Source organism: Diabrotica undecimpunctata, chromosome 8, assembly GCF_040954645.1.
Source record: "Diabrotica undecimpunctata isolate CICGRU chromosome 8, icDiaUnde3, whole genome shotgun sequence".
NCBI classification, from domain to species: Eukaryota; Metazoa; Arthropoda; class Insecta; order Coleoptera; family Chrysomelidae; genus Diabrotica; species Diabrotica undecimpunctata.
The window spans coordinates 6,057,107-6,079,520 of record NC_092810.1 but is presented as its reverse complement, the minus strand read 5'-3'; the positions used below and the strand labels follow the sequence as shown (position 1 = coordinate 6,079,520).

General features: G+C 34.3%; 2 protein-coding genes across 2 annotated transcripts; one reads left to right on the top strand and one right to left on the bottom strand.

The window, feature by feature from the left end:
* The first annotated feature begins 2,403 nt into the window (after positions 1-2,403).
* Positions 2,404-7,588, top strand: LOC140448309 (uncharacterized). Its single transcript, XM_072541397.1, has 2 exons — positions 2,404-6,238; positions 6,351-7,588. Exons 1-2 carry the CDS (start codon positions 2,404-2,406, stop codon positions 7,586-7,588), a joined length of 5,073 nt encoding a protein of 1,690 aa, XP_072397498.1.
* Positions 7,589-8,691: 1,103 nt separating this feature from the next.
* On the bottom strand, positions 8,692-19,251 carry LOC140448308 (odorant receptor 85c-like). Its single transcript, XM_072541396.1, has 4 exons — positions 19,189-19,251; positions 13,831-13,920; positions 13,420-13,575; positions 8,692-8,742 (listed from the first exon to the last, which is right to left on the bottom strand). Exons 1-4 carry the CDS (start codon positions 19,249-19,251, stop codon positions 8,692-8,694), a joined length of 360 nt encoding a protein of 119 aa, XP_072397497.1.
* Between the last annotated feature and the right edge of the window lie 3,163 nt (positions 19,252-22,414).

The following is a 22,414-nucleotide window of genomic DNA, read 5'->3' as shown; positions in this document are numbered from 1 at the left end:
TACCGCAGGTGCGCCTCGTGTACTCATAGTTCCTATCAAAGAGCTGGTGGTAACATTAGTAAATGCCCCTTCTATATCAAAAAAGCGGCCATTGCTATCTCTTTGCCTTTCATTGACTTTGAGATCAGCCTATTTAGATCATCCAACGCAGAGTCCGTAGATTTACCAGGTTGGTATGCATATTGACGATTGTTTAGAGAATTTTTTAGTACTTCGTCTCTGATGTACCTATCAAGAAGCCTTTCTAGCGTTTTTAATAGAAAAGAAGATAGGCTTATCGGTCTATATGGCTTTGGTGTTAGGTCTGATACTTTACCTACCTTAGGCAAGTATATGACTTTAACCTCTTGCTATATTTCCGGTACGACCCCCATGCTAAACTGGCTTTGAGGAGCTTGCATAGGTATGGTATCAATATCTTTAATCCCATATGCAACAGTATTGGATATATGCCATCTGTCCCGGGAGACTTATATGGACGAAACTTATTTATAGCCCATCTAATTCTGTTTGGTCTTGTGATTGCTGTGGCTATTTCCCAATCTGTAGACCTTGGCCTAGTGAGCCTTTGGTCTATGTTGGTTTGCCTATCTGCATCATCTAGAATTGTTGAGCCCGGAAAGTGCGTGTTTATCAGTTCTCTAAGACTTTTCTTTTAGGAAAGTCTTAGTCTTTCCTCTAAATCACATATTATGTCAAATGTGCTACGTTTAATCTTAGATGTCATGTTTTATGTCACCCGTCAAGTTTTATGTCACCTTTTATGTCACACGTCACGTATTATGTCACGTTTTATGTCAGATATCACGTTTTACGTCAGATGCCACGTTTTATGCCACACTTCACGTATTATGCTACGTTTTATCTCACACATCACGTTTTATGTCAGATATCACCAATTATGTCACGTTTTGTGCTAGATGTTTAGATAAAAACAAAAGAGAAAATAATAAAGACGTTTGTAGATATTTCAGATCATAATAGCGAATTACTGCTCACAACAATAAAACTTACAACTTTTTTTGGGAACCAATTGTTAGGCCATGTCTAACTTAGTCTCTTAGGTGTCAGAACGTCTTATATTAAAATATAAATTTGAAAATTGTTTCGATGTATAGGGACAAATAAACCAAAATATTAACTAATCATACCTATGGCGTGAATTAATTGACTATATTAATTGGTCAAGTTGTCTGTTGGTTCCTGTAAAATATACCAGTACATCGTCTACGTATCTCCACCAATACAAAAACTGTTTGAATATCCGATGTTTTGAATTCTTTGTTTCTAGATGGTCCATAAAAAAATCTGATAGCAATGGGCTTAGAGGATTACCTATTGTAAGTACTGCACTGTTATTTGTACATATTTGATTATTAAATTTAAAGTAGTCCTGGATTATGCAAATTTCAAGAAGATGTAAAATTTCAGACGTAATGATTTGATTTGTAATATTATGGTCTAAAAGGTCTTTTACTAGAACAGTTTTTGTAGGAGGAATACTGTTAAGATTGTGATTCATTCACTTAAAAACTAAGCCGGTCCTGTGTGTGGCTGAACTCCACTGACGGCAGTGGCGCATTAAAAGAAGTGCAAAAGCAACCGCATGCGCAAGAAAAAAGATAGAACATTACAATTTTTGGTTACATTAAAATAAGACATACATATTTCGTTTTAATTATATTAGTTTATGAGTACATTCAGTAGTGTTAATAAAATCTCAAATATAGTGCAATCACCAGTTTTTTTATTACTACAGTCCATCTATATTGAAGTCAGAATTAACATTTGGTCCTTCGAGCCGGATAAAATTGGATTGCAGCTTGAGATTTTGCACGTGGTTTATGGAATGGCGCCGGTAATACAAGTAGGTCAAATCCATTTTACCTAAATTCCTGTCGTTGTAGAGTTAATGCTGTTTCAATTTGCAGTCATTTAACAATTGTCTATACATATAATACAATATCAATTATCAATACAAAATCAAATATATAATATAATATCAATTCTACTTGTAAAGCTATTTTCAATGTTTTTTTCCATTTAAATGTGTATGTTTTATTTCCATTTTTATTATTCTTTGAGTTTAATATTTCTATATTAAATACACATAGCTATTATAAGGGTATCTCACTATTATGTTCATGTATGATATCGAGAATTAAACCATTAAACACAGTTAAACGCAATTATAGTCATCTCAAATTCCTAAGGCAAAACAACAATAAAAAGTGATTATAAACAATTACAATTTCAATATTACATTAACAGCTACTTCTTATTTGCTGTAATAAATATATTGGTTATAATTATAAAAGTTATCGATTTATTCATTGAGCTCTAATAAAGTTGGATCTATTACTATTATATACTAAATAATTATTCTACATAAAAGAATACAGGATGGCCGCTAATTTAAATGCAAAGATACGGAAGCGTGGAGGTATTAAACATAAGCTAACTAAATTTCAAAACTATTTTGAACCATTATATAATCGATTTCTAACAAATCAAGAATTTGATAATAAAGAGATAATAGAATTAAAAATCAGATTAGGTAAAGTAGAATCATTAGAAACGGAATTTGAAGAGATTCAAGCCGTGATTGAGGACATTTGTCCAGACGATGAACTTGAGGCACAACGTGAAGAGGCAGACATATTTTTAAACACTCTAATAGATTGTGTAGCTAGGACACAAGAGGTTGTTAAAAAGATTGAAAGTAATTCAATTCCCCAAACCTTAGGGTCAGTAAATAATAATAGTCAATCTTTTAACGAAAATGCAATTAAATTACCACCCATTAAATGCCCTTCTTTTAATTGTGAATTTAGTAAATGGCTAGAATTCAAAGATACATTTGAAGCACTTTTTCATAACAACCTTACGCTTTCAGAAATTCAAAAATATCACTATTTAAGGTCATGCTTAGGTGAAGAAGCCTTGAAAATTATCCAAAGTTTAGAATTTGCAGCACATAATTACCAGGATGCCTGGCAGTTATTGTGTGACCGATTTGACAATAAAAGATTGTTAGTTAATAATCATTTAAAACATTTATTTGAAATTGAGTCCTTACCCAAAGAATCAGCAGTAGGGTTAAGAGGGCTTATTGATTATGTAAACAAGCATATTAGGGCGTTAAAAACATTGCAACTTCCTACTGAGCATTGGGATGCTATGATTGTTCATATGATTTCTTTAAAGCTAGATAAAAATACAAATCGGGAATGGGAGCAATCACGTACAGATAAGATGTTGCCGAGTTTAGCTAGTTTTTTTGAGTTTTTGAAAAATAGAGCAGATTTTTTGGAAACAATAGAAACAAATAGCACTAGAGAAAATAAAGACACGCGACTAAGTGGTCATAAAAGTAAAACACGTCATCATTCATTTTTAGCTAGCAGTTCAGAAAATACTTGGGAACTAAAATGTAATTATTGCAAACAAAAACATTCTATTTATACTTGTGACCAATTTTTAAAATTGTCAGTAGCTGAAAGATGGCACAAAATAAAACAATTGAAACTGTGTACTAATTGTTTATGTCATGGCCATTTTAATACACACTGCCAGAAAGGAAACTGTAAGTTTTGTAAGGGTAAGCACAATTCATTATTACATCATAAGAAATCTAACTCCTTTAATAACAATTCTGCTGATAATCAAAACAATTCTGAGGATTTTGTTAACTCAGAATCTAAACAAAGTGATCAGTTCAATGGGTCATCCATTATTTGTGGTAATACTGTATTTAATGACAATTATGTTATTTTACCTACTGCAATTGTTGATGTTCAAGATAAGACAGGTAAATTTCACAAAGTCCAAGCCATCTTGGATGTGGGTAGTCAGTGTTCATTTATATCTGACAATTTGTGTAAAAAATTAAATTTGAAAACCAATCGCATTGATGTATCAGTATCTGGTATCGCTGGTATTAATTCTAATTTACGGTACAAATGTGAGGTACTAATAAAATCTAATATTCATAACTTTCAAACTGTCCTAAACTGTATCATTGTTGAAAGAATCTCAAGTAATTTACCATCTTGTAACTTCGATATTTCTAATTGGCACATTCCTGAAGGCATTGCACTTGCTAATCCTATGTTTAATTGTCCTAGAAATGTTGATCTATTAATTGGAGCGGATTTGTTTTGGGAGATTGTACTAAATGAAAGAATAAACCTCGGTCGAAATCTACCTCATCTAGTTAATACTGTCTTTGGCTATGTAGTATCAGGTCCGATAAATATTCCTATGAAAAAAGAGGTTAATTGCAATTTTTTAATAAATGACGATCTTCAAAAGTTCTGGTTTGTCGAGGAGATTCATCATGAACAGAAACAGATGTCACAGGAAGATTTGTTTTGTGAGGACTATTTCAATAAAACAGTTTCTCGAGATCCTTCTGGAAAATTTATTGTTCGTTTTCCACTAAAATTAGAAGCCACTCAATTAGGGGAATCAAAAAACTTAGCTGTTAAAAGACTGCTGTTTCAAGAGAAAAAATTGGAAAAGAATGATGTTTTAAAAAGCAAATACTCTAAATTTATGGATGAGTATTTAAACTTGCAACATATGAGGCAATTAACACAAAAGGAATCCAGTCAATTTCGATGTTTTTTACCCCATTTTGCTGTTTTCCGTGAAGACAGTCTTACTACTGACGTTAGGATTGTATTTGATGGTTCGGCTAAAACCGATTCTGGGATATCATTAAATGATATCCAATATACTGGGCCAGCCATTCAGAATGATATATTTAAAATTATGTTGAGGTTTAGACAGCACAAGTTTGTTGTAATTGCTGATGTGGAAAAAATGTACCGTCAAATTTTGATACACCCTGAAGAAAGATATTTACAAAACATTCTTTGGCGACAAAATCCTAATGAGGACCTCGCACCATTTGAGTTGCAAACAGTTACTTATGGTACGACTAGTGCTCCCTATTTGGCCATAAAATGCATAAAACAATTAGCTTCTGACTATAAACATGATTACCCAATTGCTAGTGAATTGATTGACCGTGACATGTATGTAGATGATTTAATAACTGGCTTCACCAGTGAAGAACATGGAATAGAAATTTGTAATCAAATTTCGATGATATTAAAATCAGCTTCATTTAAATTAAGAAAATGGGCTTCTAATAGCCAAGATATTTTAAAGGGTTTACAAGATACATCTGATGAGTTTAGTATATTGGAACTAGGAGAGAGTGATAGGCTTAAAACTTTAGGAATTCAATGGATTAGTAATACTGATGTCTTAACATACAATGTTTCAACATCCAGTAATAAACAACCTATTACTAAAAGAAGTTTACTTAGTAATATTGCTAAGATATATGACCCTTTAGGTTTAATAAGTCCATGTATTATTCTAGTTAAGATATTAATTCAACAATTATGGTTGCTTGATTTAGATTGGGATGATGAACTACCACGAGACCTGCTCAATAAATGGGTAACATTTAAATCAAAATTGTCTGTTCTTAATAAAATAAATATTCCCAGGTATATTATGTGTGATAAAATAGTTCACATGGAGCTGCATGCCTTCAGTGATGCTAGCAAAGATGCTTATAGTGCAGTTTTATATGTTCGAACGGTTGATGAAAATGGAACAGTGTATGTCAGATTGCTATGTTCCAAAACCAGAGTGTCACCTATAAAAGTATTAACGGTTCCTAGATTAGAGTTATGTGGTGCTTTAGCACTAGCTCGCTTAGTCAATCAAGTGTCAAACGCACTTACATGTCAATGTAATGTTTTTTATTGGTGCGATTCTCAGATAGTATTGTGGTGGTTGAATACAGAGGCCAATAAACTACAAGTTTTTGTAAGCAATAGGGTCTCAGAAATTCAAACGCTGAGCAATATATCGAATTGGAGCTATGTCAATACTAAAGAAAATCCTGCTGATGTAGCATCTCGTGGCATGTATCCAGATGAACTATCCAATTGCAAGGTATGGTGGAATGGACCCTCATTTTTATATGAAAAACCATTCTGGCCACGATTATTTCAAGCTGGAGATAACAAGGAGCTTCCAGAAATCCGTAAAATTTGTCACACGCTTGTTGTTACCGAACAATTATTATTGTTTCAACGGTTCTCCTCTCTTAATAGATTAAAACGAGTTTTTGCATATTGCTTACGCTTCATTACAAACCTAAAGGAACGTACAAGGACAAAAGGTCCTCTTAGCGTTCTAGAGATGGAAAACAGTATGTTATGTTTAACTAAATTAGCACAAAAGGAAAGTTTTAAAAATGAAATTTCTATTATTAGTCAACAAAAAAATTTGCCTCATAAACATAGGTTACTTTCCATTTTTAGATTCAAACAGTTTTCTGAGAGTAGGGGGTAGACTTAAAAATTCCTCTTTGTCATTTGATGAAAAGCATCCATATCTCCTAAATGGTAAACATTTATTCACTAAATTAATATTTCACGCCGAACATTTACGATTACAACATGCAGGTCCACAACTTTTATTGTTTTCAGTACGTGAGAAGTTCTGGGCGACTGCTGGCATGTGTCTTGCCAAGAAGGTGGTACGAAATTGCATACAATGTTTTAAAAATAAACCTAGACAAACCGCCTCAATCATGGCTGACCTCCCTAAACATAGGGTTCAAATTTCAAAACCTTTTGCAAATACTGGAATTGATTACGCTGGTCCAGTACTGTTGCGTGATAGAAAGGGCCGACCTTATAAAACTTATAAGGCATATATTTGTTTATTTATATGTTTTGCCACTAAGGGTGTTCACATTGAGCTGGTCACTGAGTTAACGAGTGAAGCATTTCTTGCTACATTTAGAAGGTTTGCCGCTCGACGTGGTACTCCTAATCATTTATATTCCGATAATGGATCTAATTTTGTTGGAGCTTATAAAGAGCTGCAAAAGTTATATAAGTTTTTAGAAAATTCTCAATCTGAGTTTGTTACAATCTGTTCACAGCAAAAAATTTCGTGGCATTTTATTCCACCAAATACTCCACATTTTGGAGGTCTTTGGGAGTCAAATATTAAAAACATTAAACATCATCTCCACAGAGTAATAGGAGAATCTATTTTAACATTTGAGGAGTATTCAACACTATTAACGCAAATTGAGGCAACATTAAACTCTAGACCTTTATATCCTATGTCCTCAGATCCCAATGATTTAAACCCAATTACCCCTTCTCACCTATTGATTGGACATGCTCTCACATCACCTCCTGACCCACTATATGAAAGTATTACAATTAACCGGCTGTCCAGATTTCAATTATTGCAGCAAATGAATCAAAGCTTTTGGAAAAGATGGTCCTGTTTTTATCTATCTGAACTGCAGAAACGACACAAATGGAAAACTGGGAAAATGGATGTCAATATTGGTGACCTGGTCGTCGTAAAGCATGATAACCTGCCTTCTATTAAATGGATTTTGGGAAGAATTGTTGATGTCCATCCAGGCGATGATGGTGTAGTGCGGGTAGTGACTATAAAAACTTCGCAAAATACTTTTAAACGGGGTGTTTCGAAAATTTGTCCACTCCCTTCTCCTAATGACGATGTGTTTTGATAAGAATTTTTGAACATGCTGTTCAAAAGGGGGGAGTATGTTAAGATTGTGATTCATTCACTTAAAAACTAAGCCGGTCCTGTGTGTGGCTGAACTCCACTGACGGCAGTGGCGCATTAAAAGAAGTGCAAAAGCAACCGCATGCGCAAGAAAAAAGACAGAGGACTTTTAGAACATTACAATTTTTGGTTACATTAAAATAAGACATACATATTTCGTTTTAATTATATTAGTTTATGAGTACATTCAGTAGTGTTAATAAAATCTCAAATATAGTGCAATCACCAGTTTTTTTATTACTACAGTCCATCTATATTGAAGTCAGAATTAACAAATACTAGGAAAAAGGTTCTTGACGTTAAATGAAATTAATTTTGAGTTGTTAGTTGAAAATAGTTTATTTTATTAACTAGTTCTATTGTATTTTTTACGGTAAATTAAGGTGTAAATTTAGTATGTTCTAAAATAATCTCTAACAATTTTTTTGATAGTTTATATGACAGAGCTGTATAGTGTATATTTAGTTGTTAAGCAAGGTATTGCAGTTCTTCTAGCATTCTTGTCAGAAAGACGGTATCATCACTAAATTTTCAGTTTATTTTCAAACTTCACTTTCGCTGTGTGATTCCAATAGAGATTCTATAAATAATAATTATAATAGTACTATTTTTCTTATGGTGCCTGTCGGTTCCGAACGTTGGCGATCATTCTGGCTATGATGACTTTGTTGGTTGCTGTACGAAATAATTGTGTTGAGGTCTTTTTATACCATGCTCTCAGGTTAATAATAATGCTCTAATAATACTAATATATTAACTGTATAATGTATTTATTTTATTTTAAACTAATTGTCGTGCATTATGCAACTAGCAGGTTCTCTCCAGAATATTTAATAACATCTTAGTGGTTCTACGTTGAGTTACTTACTATTTTTAAGAAGGAAATTAAGTAAATAAATATATAAACAGCTGTTCAACATACTATATATACTATAATAAATCATAATTAAATATTTGCTGTGTTTTTTTTAATCTAAGAAAAATTTCCTGCAATATTCTACTACCTGGTTCTCTCCAAAACATTATAATAGCACCTTAACGATTCTAGGTTGAGTTTGTTACTAGTGTTAAATAGGAATATGACGACTTTAGAAGCTAAAAATAAAAAACACTTTAGCATATCTATAAAGTATAGAATTATACTAATAATTTAATAACTACAACATATAAATACACCATATTACTAAGTTCTCGAGAAAATTACTAAGTTCTTGGAAAGAACCGTGTTGAGAATTTAAAACGCGACGTTTCGTCACCCATTTTGGAGCCATTATCAAGACAGATACGGTTAAGTTCGAGTTTGGGGTCTCAATCTGCCTACTTCCCTCACTTGTGACGTATCAGTGTCGTATTCTGTAGAAATACAAGAACCGTCAAACAACACTGAGGTCTCAATTTGCCTACTCCTCAGTGTTGAGTAAAGACTTAGTCTTTTTAAAAGTTTTAGTTTTTGACCTGCATGATTTTTAAAATAATTCATTTAAAAAAATAGATTACAAAATTATTGTACAAAAACTATTAAATATATTTTAATAATCTTTTTGTATGATGAATAAATATACTAAGGAGTGTTCTTTCTCGAAATATGAAAGGCCTAGGTTTGATTTTAGTTTAGAAAATAAACTCACAGAAAAAACCTTTCTTTAACTGTTTTTAGTATTTTTTTAATAATAATAATAATTTTTAAGATTTTAAACTACCAGTAAGTATGTAAGTTAATTACAAAACTTTTATGTCCAATAGAAATACAAAATTATACTAAAACTAATTGTTCCTGAGATATGTGCGAAAAATGAAGAAAAATATCGAATTTTTTGAATTTTTTTCATATTTTGTTGAATAAAAAGTTAAGCTCACATTTTACAACTCACGCATAGTAAAATTATCATCTGTAGTGATATTTTGGAGCAATTTGTGCAAAAAACTGCGATTACATACTTCACATCCAAAAATTGTTATTTTATTAAACAGGCATATGTATCTATAATTACATATGTATCTAATGATAAATAAAGCAAAAGTACTAATTGCAGTGGGGTGTAGGGTTGTGTTATAGAGGTAGCACCTTTTATCGGAACGACCACATCGAGCATCATAGATGGGAGATGGTTCTTGGTAACTGGTCCTCATAAGACACCTAACTCTCACTTATGGCTCCAAGTGCCACACCCTGGACAACTGCATTGGTCTGCAGGCTAAACTAAGTGAGGGTAGCCAGATATGGTGAAAATTTCACCGACCGATTGCCGGTATAAGCAATCTCACACTTACTAATCAACGGCTCTGGGCGGAAGAATTGGTAGGTGGTAGGGCACCCTTTTATTCTGGGGTTGAGAAATCGATCTCGAAGATGGAGGAACCAATATACTGGTCAACAGCATAAGGATGTAGAAGGCAAGGGGAAACCACTACATTAAAGATCCCCATGGATATCCCTAGTAAAATCATCATGGTTTTAGAAACTAATAACGGCGTTACTGATCATGGCCCTCGGAAGCCAAGATCCGGCAGGGGAGAAGAAGACAAGGACTCTCAGGTCGTTAATCAGCGAATTCCCTGTCAAAACAACGCAGATGAAAAAATAAGACTGTCCAACACTAGAATAGGAACATGGAATGTTCAGAGCATGTTTCAGCCTGGTAAAATGCACAATGTTATTCAAGAAATGAACAGGTTGAATATCGATGTACTGGGTATCAGTGAAGCTAGATGGCCCAACTCAGGTTGTTTTTCAACAGACGAAGCCACAATATATTATTCCGGTAGCGAGAATAACCAACACAGACACGGCGTGGCAGTAATAGTTAATAAAAAATCTAATAGAGCGGTGGAATGCTATTTCCCTATCTCAGAAAGAGTAATGGTACTGAAGTTAGTGACATCTCATGCCAAACTGAATTTGATACAAGTTTATGCTCCTACGGCGAATGCCGACGAACATGAAGTAGAATTATTTTATCGAGATATCGAAGAGGCACTTAGAATAACGAAAACAAGAGAAATCACGATAGTCCTAGGTGATCTCAATGCAAAGATTGGAAAGGGACAAAGCGGAAAGTGTATAGGAAACTATGGTCTGGGAAATCGAAACGAGAGAGGAGACCGTCTGTTACAATTCTGTCAAGAGCAGAACTTTATTATTACAAACACATTTTTTATGTTACCAAACAGACGACTGTATACATGGCGATCGCCCGCAGATACATCGGAGAAAGTAGTCAGGAACCAGATAGACTACATTATGATCAATGAAAGATACCGTAATGCTGTTAAAGCCGTGAAAGCATATCCTGGATCAGACGTGGCCTCAGATCACAATCCACTTATAGCCAAAATTACACTCACCCTTAAAAATATTAAAAGACATCAAAGAATCCCTACAATAGACACAAGAAAACTTAAAGAACCAAATATAAAAGAATGCCTCCAACATGAACTGCATGTGAACTGCAAGAAATTGAACACAAACACCAACGATATTGACGAGTACTGGAATCGACTAAAAGATTGTCTACTGGAACCCTGTAAAGAAATATTAAAGACTTCCTCAAGAAGAAAAGAGGAATGGATGAATGACGAGATACTTAATATGATGGAACAAAGAAGACAATTTAAAAACAAGGATAACAATAAATACAGAGAGATAAACCACGAGATTAGAAAGACGATAAAGCAGGCAAAAGAAAAATACTTTGAAGAGCAATGCAAAGAGATCGAAGACCTTCAAAATAAATATGATCTGTTTAACCTACACAAGAAAGTCAAAGAACTGGCAGGACTAAGAAAACAAAATCCCACTTGTGCAATTCTGGATAGACACGGTACTGCTATCACACATACGGACGAGAAAATACAAAGATGGGCAGAATATATCGATGAATTGTTCGATGATGAAAGAGGAGATCTGAAGCACGTAGAACTTACGTCAGAAGAAATAGGTCCATATATTACAAAAGAAGAAATATTGCACGCATTAAAAACAATGAAGAGCGGGAAAAGCCCTGGACCTGATATGCTTCCTATAGAAATCCTAAAAATTCTAGATGAGAAGCACATTGATGTTTTAGTGACACTTTTGAACCAAATTTATAGTTCAGGCGTATTACCCAAAGAGTGGTTAACATCTATTTTTATTTGTCTCCCTAAAAAGAAAAACGCAAGAGAATGCAGCGATTACCGCACCATTAGCTTAATGTCTCATACGCTAAAGTTACTACTTAAAGTCATCCATAACCGAATATATCACAAACTGGACATAGACGTTAATAATACACAATTTGGTTTCCGCAAAGGCCTAGGAACACGTGAAGCTCTTTTTTCACTTAATATACTAATACAAAGATGCCTGGACGTCAATCAAGATATATACGCATGTTTTATTGACTATAATAAAGCATTCGATAAAGTACGACATAAACATTTAATGAATGTCCTGAAATCAAAGAATATTGACTACAACGACCTCAGGATCATATCAAATTTATACTATAAACAGCGAGCAAAAGTACGTGTTAACGAACAGCTGTCAGAAGAAATTGAAATTAGATGTGAAGTAAGACAGGGATGCGTATTGTCGCCAATTCTTTTCAACGCCTACTCCGAAGAGGTCCTGAAAAAAGCTCTTGAGGGTGAAACAGCTGGAATAAAGGTAAATGGAGTTCCCATTAATAACATTAGATATGCGGACGACACTGTGATTTTAGCCGAAAACATTGAAGATCTTCAGAGACTGGTGACCAGAATAGCAGAGTATGGAAAAGAGTATGGTCTAACAATGAATGTCAAGAAGACGAAATTTATGAGAATATCGAAAACTCAAAGAAATAACGAGAATCTTCTAATAAACGAAACCAACGTCGAACAAGTGGACAAATATGCATACCTGGGAACAATGATTAACTCCACAAATGATTACAATCAGGAGATAAAAATAAGAATAGAAAAGGTTAGAGCAAATTTCAACAAAATGAGAAGAGTTCTATGTACCAGGGATTTAAAACTGGAACTAAGAGTTAGGTTGGCGATGTGCTATGTTTTTTCGACCTTATTTTATGGAATGGAATCTTGGACCTTGAATGCTACATCAATGAAAAAACTGGAATCATTTGAGCTGTGGGTGTACAGAAGAATTCTTAAAATATCATGGACAGAACACGTCACAAACAAAGAGGTTCTGAGAAGGATGAACAAAGAAATGGAAATTTTAAATTCAATAAAAACAAAAAAATTGGAATATCTCGGACATATTACACGTGGAGAGAAATACACCTTGCTCCAACTGATCATGCAGGGAAAGATCCAAGGAAAGAGAAGCATAGGGAGGCGTAGAATGTCATGGCTGCGCAACCTGAGAGAGTGGTATGAATGTACATCAAATGAACTTTTCAGAGCAGCCGTCTCAAAAGTTCGAATAGCTATGATGATTGCCGACCTCCGCCGCGGAGATGGCACTTGAAGAAGAAGACTAATTGCAGTATTCATGATAAAGTTAAAAAAAAATCTTTTTTTCTTCATTCACAAATTGATCTACTTGAAAAGTCCAGTCCTTGTCCCTCTCCCTGGCATGTTATCCATTTCCTCTCTCACTCTCTCTCTCTCGCTATCTTTCTTCCTCCCTCTCTCTTACTCTCTCTCTCACTTTCTCCCTACTCTCTCTCTCTCTTTTTTTTTCATATAAAATTATTTAAAGTAAAGGTAATAAATTTATTTAGACATCGAAAAATGATATTGCATACGAAAAGTTACCTCTTGCAAGGTACTGCGTATACGTACCAGTAACAATAATGGCATGTCCAACGTTCCAAGTGGTAATGCAGTCAGCGTAAATGATCTTTGAGCACTTAACATAGCAAACTGAACATCTTTCCTAATTTTTATATCAGCTATGTACCAATTTGAGTTCCACATATTTACTGGAATGGACTCTGTCTGGAATCAAAATAAATTATATAATAATTAGTGGTTTATTATAGAAGGATCTAGGGATAATTTTAAGCAATTAATGCACACGGCTAACTATCATGATTTCTAGAACCGGAGTAAGACTAACCGGTGTTCAATTATATTAAAAGTTTTTTTACTTTATAGTTGTAACTGGATTTGTACGTTCCGAACTAAAAACTTTTATTACAATATCAGTACTATACATTTCAATCTTTCTTTATTTTAATAAAATCATTTTACCATATCAATTATTTTTTGACCAGTAAAGCATGTCACACCTAGAGACCAAAGCCATCCGAACAGGTGCATTATTGCAGCAAGAGGTTTATTCTGAAATAGAAAAGAGAACATTATAGTTATATAGATACTCGATTATACTTGCTAAATAATGTATACAAACAACCAAACTTATATGGAGTCATCTGATATTTCGTATTATATTTAACCTTTCCGGAACCTTGCTACAAAAACTTACGCTTCAGGCCATGTGGAGTAACTACTGTACCCAACTAAAATACTTTAATCATCATCATCATTGGTGCTACAGCCCTATAAGAGAGCCTTGACCTTCCCAAGTCTATTACGCCAGTCAGTTCGATACATTACCAACTGTTGCCAGTTTGCTGCGCCTATTTGTCTACCATCCTCATCTACACCATCTCTCTATCTGAGTTTTGGTCTACTCCTACTTCTACTTCCCACAGGTTGTGACATAAGGATTCTTCTGCGAGGGTTGTTGTGCTGTGATCTAGCCAGATGTCCTGCCCATCTTAGTCTTCCTATTTTTATAAGAGATAGTACGTCTTTACCACCAAATATATGTTTATATCTGTGATATATCTCGTAGTTGTACCTCCTTCTCCAAACACCATTTTCACAGAAGTCACCGAATATTCTTCTCAGGATCCTTCGTTTAAATATAAGCAGGAGGTTTTCATCTGCCTTGGAAATGGTCCATGTGTCCGATCCATTTGTTAACACCGGTTGTATAAAGGTTTTATATATGGTAATTTTTGTTTTTTGGCTTAAGTTTCTGCTTCTCATATGTCTACTCCAAAATAGCATTTGTTTGCTAGGAATATTCTTCGCTTGATTTCTACCGTCATGACGTTCTCCTTGGTGATCAGGGAGCCTAAGTATGTGAATTTGTCCACAACTTCAAAGGTAGAGTTATCAACCGTGAATTGGTAGCCGTCGTTTCTGGCTCTATTGTTGGGTGTTAATGCCATTATCTTGGGTTTCTAAAGATGGTACACATTTCTTCTAGCTTGCGTGTTGTGTCGGCAACTAGGTCAACATCATCTGCATATGCCAAAATTTGGGATGATTTATTAAAAATGTTTCCTCTGCTGTCTATTTGGGCATCCCTAACCACTTTTTCCAGAGCTATGTTGAAAAGGAGACACGCCAGCGCATGCCTGTGATTGTTTGCCCTGTATTTCGACTTTCCAAACAACTTTACGCATTATAGCCTTAACCAATCTTATATATCCAATCCACAATATATCTGCAATGTATTCTTTTTTCGGTCACGTGATTCGCAGAGGTGACGATAGTTTGGAGAGATCAATATTGTCCCTGGAAACGTTTCGGGAAAAAGATCAAGAGAACGATTACCAACTGGATGGTCCGACCAAATTGAGAGTTTAGCTGGAAACTCATTCTGCGAAGCTTTCATAGCGTCTGAAGATAGAGACGAATGGAGAAAAATTGTTAGGAACATTGGACGAAATCACGATTCTCAGTAATGGGGAAACGACAAAAGAGAGGCATACCTATAAGCATCTGGGTCACGATACTAAATTAGAATGAGACAACCAAACAACAAAGTTAAACAGGAGAATAGGACTAACATGAGCAACATACGGAAAACTAAGGAAAATCTTTAGATAAAATATGTCCATGTGCTTAATCAATGTGTACTTTCACTTCTAATGTATGGAGCAAAACCATTGACCCTTACCACAAAGTAATCAATAAGATATAAGTGGCATAAAGAGCAATGGAGAGGTCAATGTTGGATATATCCTTTAGAGACAGAGTTTCGAATCAAATAGTGAGGAGAAAAACCAAAGAGGCGCAATGATGAAATGGAACTGGACAGGACAGGATCGAAATGGATTAAGCAAATTTTATAATGGAGACCCAGACACGATGCTTATCATAATCGAAGCAAAACTGGATTCAGGGTGCTCAAGATCGGATCCACTGGAATTATTTACGGAAGGCCTACATTCAGCAGTAGATTCGGAGATACTACTGCATATGCAAAATGATCTTTCAGTATGCTTTCTGTAGCTTAGATCTGATAACAGTTGCTTCTTGCAATTCTACTTCTATTAAAATTTGTTAGAAAGACTTCTAAGGTCTTCTTTTTTTATTAGGATTTTAAAGATAATCTAGATCAGGCATATAATAATAATTAAAAAAATAAGATGCATAAAATAATTAATTAATTTACTGTTACTAAGTATTTATAAAAATTATATTACGTACCCAGTTTAGAAGTTGATTTAGCGTTAAGGCAAGCACTATGCTTACTACTAGAGACACTATCCCAAGGCATCCCTTTGTTAGTCTATTTAATTCCTGGATAATTCTGAAACATTTAAATATAACAAACAGATTAAAGCAGTCTAATAAAAAAGTTACCTTTTTCATAACATCGATTACACTAATGGACAAAATTTAATTGTTTGTCTATGACTTTAAATACTATAGCTGTTTGTGATAAATAATCGTTTTTTGCATTTTTGCGTAAAGTCGTAAAATTTACATATTTTTAACACCTCAGGCATTTATTTGGATTTTTTATTAAATTTACCTGAGCATTGCCCTGTTAGTAATTTAACCCTTTCAATCCCAGATGAATTTAAAATTTGTCGACCTTTAAGTCCCACCGGTACACATAAGTACCACTTCATTTATTTTACATTAAAACAACTAGATTTAAGCGATTATTTCCTAGCGGTACTTCTAAGTCTAGACTTAAACAACGCGATTTCATTGGTTGCTCATGTAGCTCCTGTCATGCGATGTCTAGTGCGAATTGTTAGAACTTATGAAAAATGATGATTTTGATCATTTTTTGCCTCCGTTAGATACTGCAGAAGATACTGATGTTGAATCAGATGTCGATAAGGACCTGGATATTTTTACTGCCTGGATAGATTTACAAATAAAACGCGAAGAAGAGGCAAATTATGAGGACCCTAAATTAGTTCCTGATGACCAATCTAACAAACGACAAATTTAGGAACCTAATGAACATCAAGATCAAGGGCCTGGTAACTTCATGGAACCTGAATGTTTAGAAAGATTAGGGGCGTAAATTAAAAAAAAAAGACAGAAATTCTTCAATATAAAAAAGCTGCATGTATTTGGGAAGAAGTTCATTTTAGAGCATGTGAGACCGCTTTAGATATTTTTGTTAAGCTTTTAGATAAAAGCGTAGAAGATATAACTTATCAGATACAACTGATCTCTTACCTTTATGCCACACAAAAGGGAAAACAACTGAATATGTCTAAGGAAAAACTCTTAGCATTTATTGGGATAAACTTCTTAATGGACTACCTTATAGTTCCTGGAGTCCGAAATTATTGGTTTGGTCAAGAAGATCTCTCTGTGATTTGTTGCAGAAACTATGCCAAGGAATAGGTTTCAAACCATTTTAAGATTTTTGCATGTAAACGACAACTCGCTATTACCAAAAAATAATACCGATCGGTTATATAAAATTAAACTTTCTCTGGATTGTCTAAATTCTCAATTTGGTAATTATTCTGTTGGAGAGAAAATGTGTATCGACGATCAATTGTAAAATTTAAAGGCCAATCATCTAGTATACAATATAATCCGATGAAATCGATAAAAAGAGGGTCTAAACTTTAGTGTTACTTTGACGTAAATGACTTTGTAAAAAATTTCAAGTACATCAAAGCAAAAACGAAAAAATTCAAGAGAAATACTGAAAATATAATTTAGGCGAATGAGTTGTATCTTTGCCAGAAGCAGACTGGGAAAAGAATAAAATTATCCCCTTATCAGAAGTATGGAGATCCATAATTCTAAGAACTGTGACAATTTTACAATATCACGAGTTCTAATTAATGGAATAAAGTTTAGTAAACGCCATTTTCTTTCTTTATTTGAAAAAACATTTTTTATGTCTGTTAGTTTACGATCTTGAGCCTTATAAACAATTAAATTGTTTATATTAATTGTTTGACACTCGGATAGAAACCCACCCTCGAAATTCATAATCAGCAGCCAAAAATACATAGAAAAAACTTGGGATCAGAATTGAAAATGCCACGGTGACCTAGCTGGCTATAGACTACTAAGAAATGAGGACATGGGACGTACAAAAAAGTGGTTGTCAAAAAAATCGACATATCTAGAGGAGTCATATGTTTAATAATGGAGAAATCAGGACTGATTGGTTATGATGGTGATGATGATTTAGTAAGTTTCCATAAGATAAGAATAATCAACGTATTGATCGACTTTTTAAAGGAAACAAACCATGTCATTTAAATAAAACAATTATAGATAGGTTTATACTTCAACAATGCTCATCGATTGTTAAAGGAAGATTATACGCTGATGACATAGTTATACTTGCTCATACTACTACTAGGAGAAAACTCATATATTCAAAAACATTTACAACAAACAATCAATCAGTTAGAATCATGGTCTCGGACTATCGGATTACAATTTTCACCGACAAAAACTAAATGTATTTTATTTACACAAAAACATAACACTCTAACTCCACATCTGAAGCTATATAATCAAACCCTTAGTTTCCCAAATAACATCAGGTTGGTCTTTGACCAAAAGCTCTCCTGGAAAAAAACATACAGACGAACTTAAAAAATCATGCCAAGCAGGATTAAATTTTATGAAAACTATTTCCAACAAAAACTGGAATTACTGAAAATCTTTAGTTAGATCCAAAGTCGAATATGGTGCGATAGTTTATTCATCAAGTAAAGTATCAGTATTGAAAACCTTAGAAACTGTTCCAAAACACAGCTCTACGAATAGCTACAGGTGCGTTTCGAACGACACCAGGTGAAAGTTTACAATGCTTAACAGGAGAACCACCCCTAGGTTTACGATGCAAATACCTTTCTCTCTCATATGCTTCTAAAATAGCTTGTAATAAAGAACACCCTACTTATACCAATACGTTCACAGATCGATTTCAAGACACTTTCTCTACAACAAGACTAGATCCACCATTTTACTAAAGAAACCTTCATGACCTACATCTTGAATTTCCTGAAATTCTCCCAACAAATTTCCTAACTATAACAGACCTGATCAAACAATCATTCTTAATAGAAATGGAAACTTATGAAAATCACGTATCCAAATCTTCAGACGGTGTTGGTGCAGCCATCCTCACACCCATTACATCCTTAAAATTTAAATTCAACCCCATTACATCGTCATACACTGCAGAGTTGTTTGCAATATTATAAGCACTTATCCACATAAAAGAGGCGAAACAGTCCCCGTCTCTCATAATAACCGATTCACTAAGCTCACTTCACACTATCAAACGTTTATATACCAATAATCCAATTGCCTCACATATCCAATCAGAAATAGAGATTCTAAATAATATAAGATCACTGTTGACTTCATGTCTGTTCCATCTCATTCAGTTATACAAGGAAATGAAGAAGCAGATGAATTAGCCCGCTTAGCATCCTTCAGCCAGGACTCCATTATTATTAATGAGGTTTCTTCAGATGACTTCAAGTCAAAAATAAAATATAAAGTGTTAAGTACGAGGCAAAATAAGTGGAGTGCATCACATAATAAACTCAAGGAAATCAAACAATTAGTTAAACCGTGGCCCCAACCCACAGCGAATAAACACGACCAAGTGAGAATAACACGTTTGCGACTAGAACACAGTAACTTTACATATAAACACCTCTTTACGCGAACTGTGCCGCCAAATGTGTGAAAATTGTCAAGTAACACTCTGCGTGAAGCATATACTAACTCAGTGCAAAACATATGAAGCAGCAAGAAAGAAGCACACTATATCAAATAATAAAAAGGAAGCCTTAGGAAAAAACATGAATATTAAAAACACAGAAGTTATCTTAAAGGCTCAGGACTGTATCAATTATTGTAATTTTTTCTAACTTTACCTGTATTATATTTTTTAGGTCGCTAATAACCCTTATGGTTACAGCGTAAATAAAGAAAAAAAAATATAGATATAACAGAACTAATAGATCACTTTAGAAAATACTAAATAAAAATATGTAGCTAAACGACCTACTTCCAAGCCATCTTCCCTCTCTCTGTGTCTTTCTTTATATCTCTTATTGTCTATCTTTCTCACACACATACACAACATCTATACTTACGTAGTAAGATGAAAATTATATTTAATCCAATGATTTAGTCTTCTTCGTTGCTCTTCTTCGTCATCTGTTTCCCAAATAGTATGAAACATATTGTTTAAATGTCGAATGTGGTTGTTTAACTGTATGGAAACTTCCCATGGTAAGAGACTAGCCACTCCAACTTAAAGTGAAATTTTATAAAAATATTTTCATTGTTTCATATTTCTTATACTTAATTATTGTTTAAAAGGTAACAAAAGCCTTAAAATATATGTAAGTTAAGCCATAAATCTCTGTAAAATATAATATAAAATAATAATTATCGACAATGCACAGGACGGCGATAAATCGACCGACCTGTTAAATAAATTACCAGAAAACTAATCAAATATGGAGATAATAGGTCTGTAAGTACTTTAATATATTTACAAAAACAGTGATTTAGAAAAGCCCCTCCATCTCGTAGGGGTGGTGGTTGTAATAGAAAAAATAGATTTACTAAAAATCTGTTTGCCGCAGAAAAAAATATTTAAAATAAAAAATGTAGCTAAGATAATGTCAAACCAAAATGTATATTAGAACTACAAGAAACGCTTAATTTAAACAGTTACATCAGAAACGATCGCACTTCACGGGAAATGCTTCTACAAAGACTACGTTAGGTGGAATTTGTAGCTAAAGATGTTTAGTTTAGAAAAACGTACTTGTGTAATGAAAAAGAAGCAGTGTTAAACGTCTTAGATCGTTTTTTAGGCAAATTTCTAATGCCTCACATTTGTTGCCACAACTCGAAACCAAAATTTCAGGCTATATGTTTTGAATAATGGCCTCTAATAATGATAATTCCATAGGGACAGTCTAGGTCCAGGTCTAAATACACCAGGCACGTTTTCCAAGATAACCCTCTCTTTCAAATGTCGCAGGAGCATTACAGAGTCCAAATAGCATAACGTTGAATTGCAACAATCCATATCCTGTGGTGAAGGCTGTTTTCTCTTTATCTACTGGGTCCATTTTTACCTGCCAGTATCCAGACTTTAAATCCAAAGTAGAAAAAAATTTACTTCCAGCAAATGTATCTAACGTGTCATCGATCCGAGGTAGAGAATAACTATATTTCTTGGTAATTTGGTTCAACAAACAGTAGTCCACACAAAACCTCGCCGTTTCGTCTTTCTTCCTGACCAGCAACACCGGAGAGACCCATGGACTGGTACATGGAAGTTTCTATCACCCCGTCTTTCTTAATTTCCTAAACAATCCTTACAGCTTTCTCTCTCTTCACCTGTGGTAATCGTTGAGCTGTTTGATGCATTGGCTTAGCATTGTCTCGATACCGCTGAAGAAATCAATACAAGTAATTTCCTTTTCCTCACCTAATTTAGAGACTGGCCAGCAACTGCAACCATTTGGTTGAATTTGTCGTCACAGGTACACAGGTTTCTACTTTTGTCTCTTTCTTGGAGATGATCATAGTCATTGGTATTGCTAAGTCTTACAGGAATTTCTTTAGCAGAATTCTTTAATTCCTTTTCAATCATGATTCCTCGGCCAACCTGATCTTCATGATTCTAAGGCTCCATCACAACAGGTGTTCTTTCTTCGACAATTTCCTGTAGGCGAGCTACTATGGCAGCCCATATAGGCGATGAGTTTCACTTCTCGCAGGCACAACTGTATCTTCTTTAACGGCTGCTTGCATAGTTGTGACATCATGTGAATGAAGAAATATCTCCTCGTTACCAACTTTATAGATAGATAGATTTAGAGAGGTGGCCTTTTGGCATCAGCCAACAACCAGTCTACACTAAATATTGCACACGATTAAGCATATTGATGAAGATACTTTTTTTTTATTTAAAATTAACGTGTCTCGGCAGCTTATCACTATGCACTGTTTATATTAGCTGAATTAAACTTGTTTCTTTAAAAAATTTAAGAACACTGTCAAAACGATTTGGAACACTAAGAATGTCTCTTAGATTTCCTTTTAGGCTGTGCTTGTTTCTGGAAGAATCATACCACTATCACGTGTTTGATGGAAAGATATGGAAAGATGCCACAGTAGTGGCATGCTGGAGGGTTTTCTGATGCCATAAGGTATCCATGTGTGAGACAGGTATACCCTATTCGTAGTCGGTGAATAACTGATTTTTCTTTCCTGTTCATAGAGAAGATATTGACGCGAGATAAGTTGGGTTGAACGTCATGCAGCTTAGTGTTTGTTTTATTCTACAGGTCTGTCCATGAGCTGAGGATTTTTTGTTTTATCAATATCTTAAGATCCGTATGGATTTGGACTTTTTTGCAGGCTAAGTCAGAAGAACATGCTACTTTAGCGGCCTGATCTGCTTTTTCGTTTCCCAATATACCAACATGAGATGAAGTCCAGATCATTATGACTTTTATGTTAGCAGAATATAGTTGGTTACAGATGGTGTGTA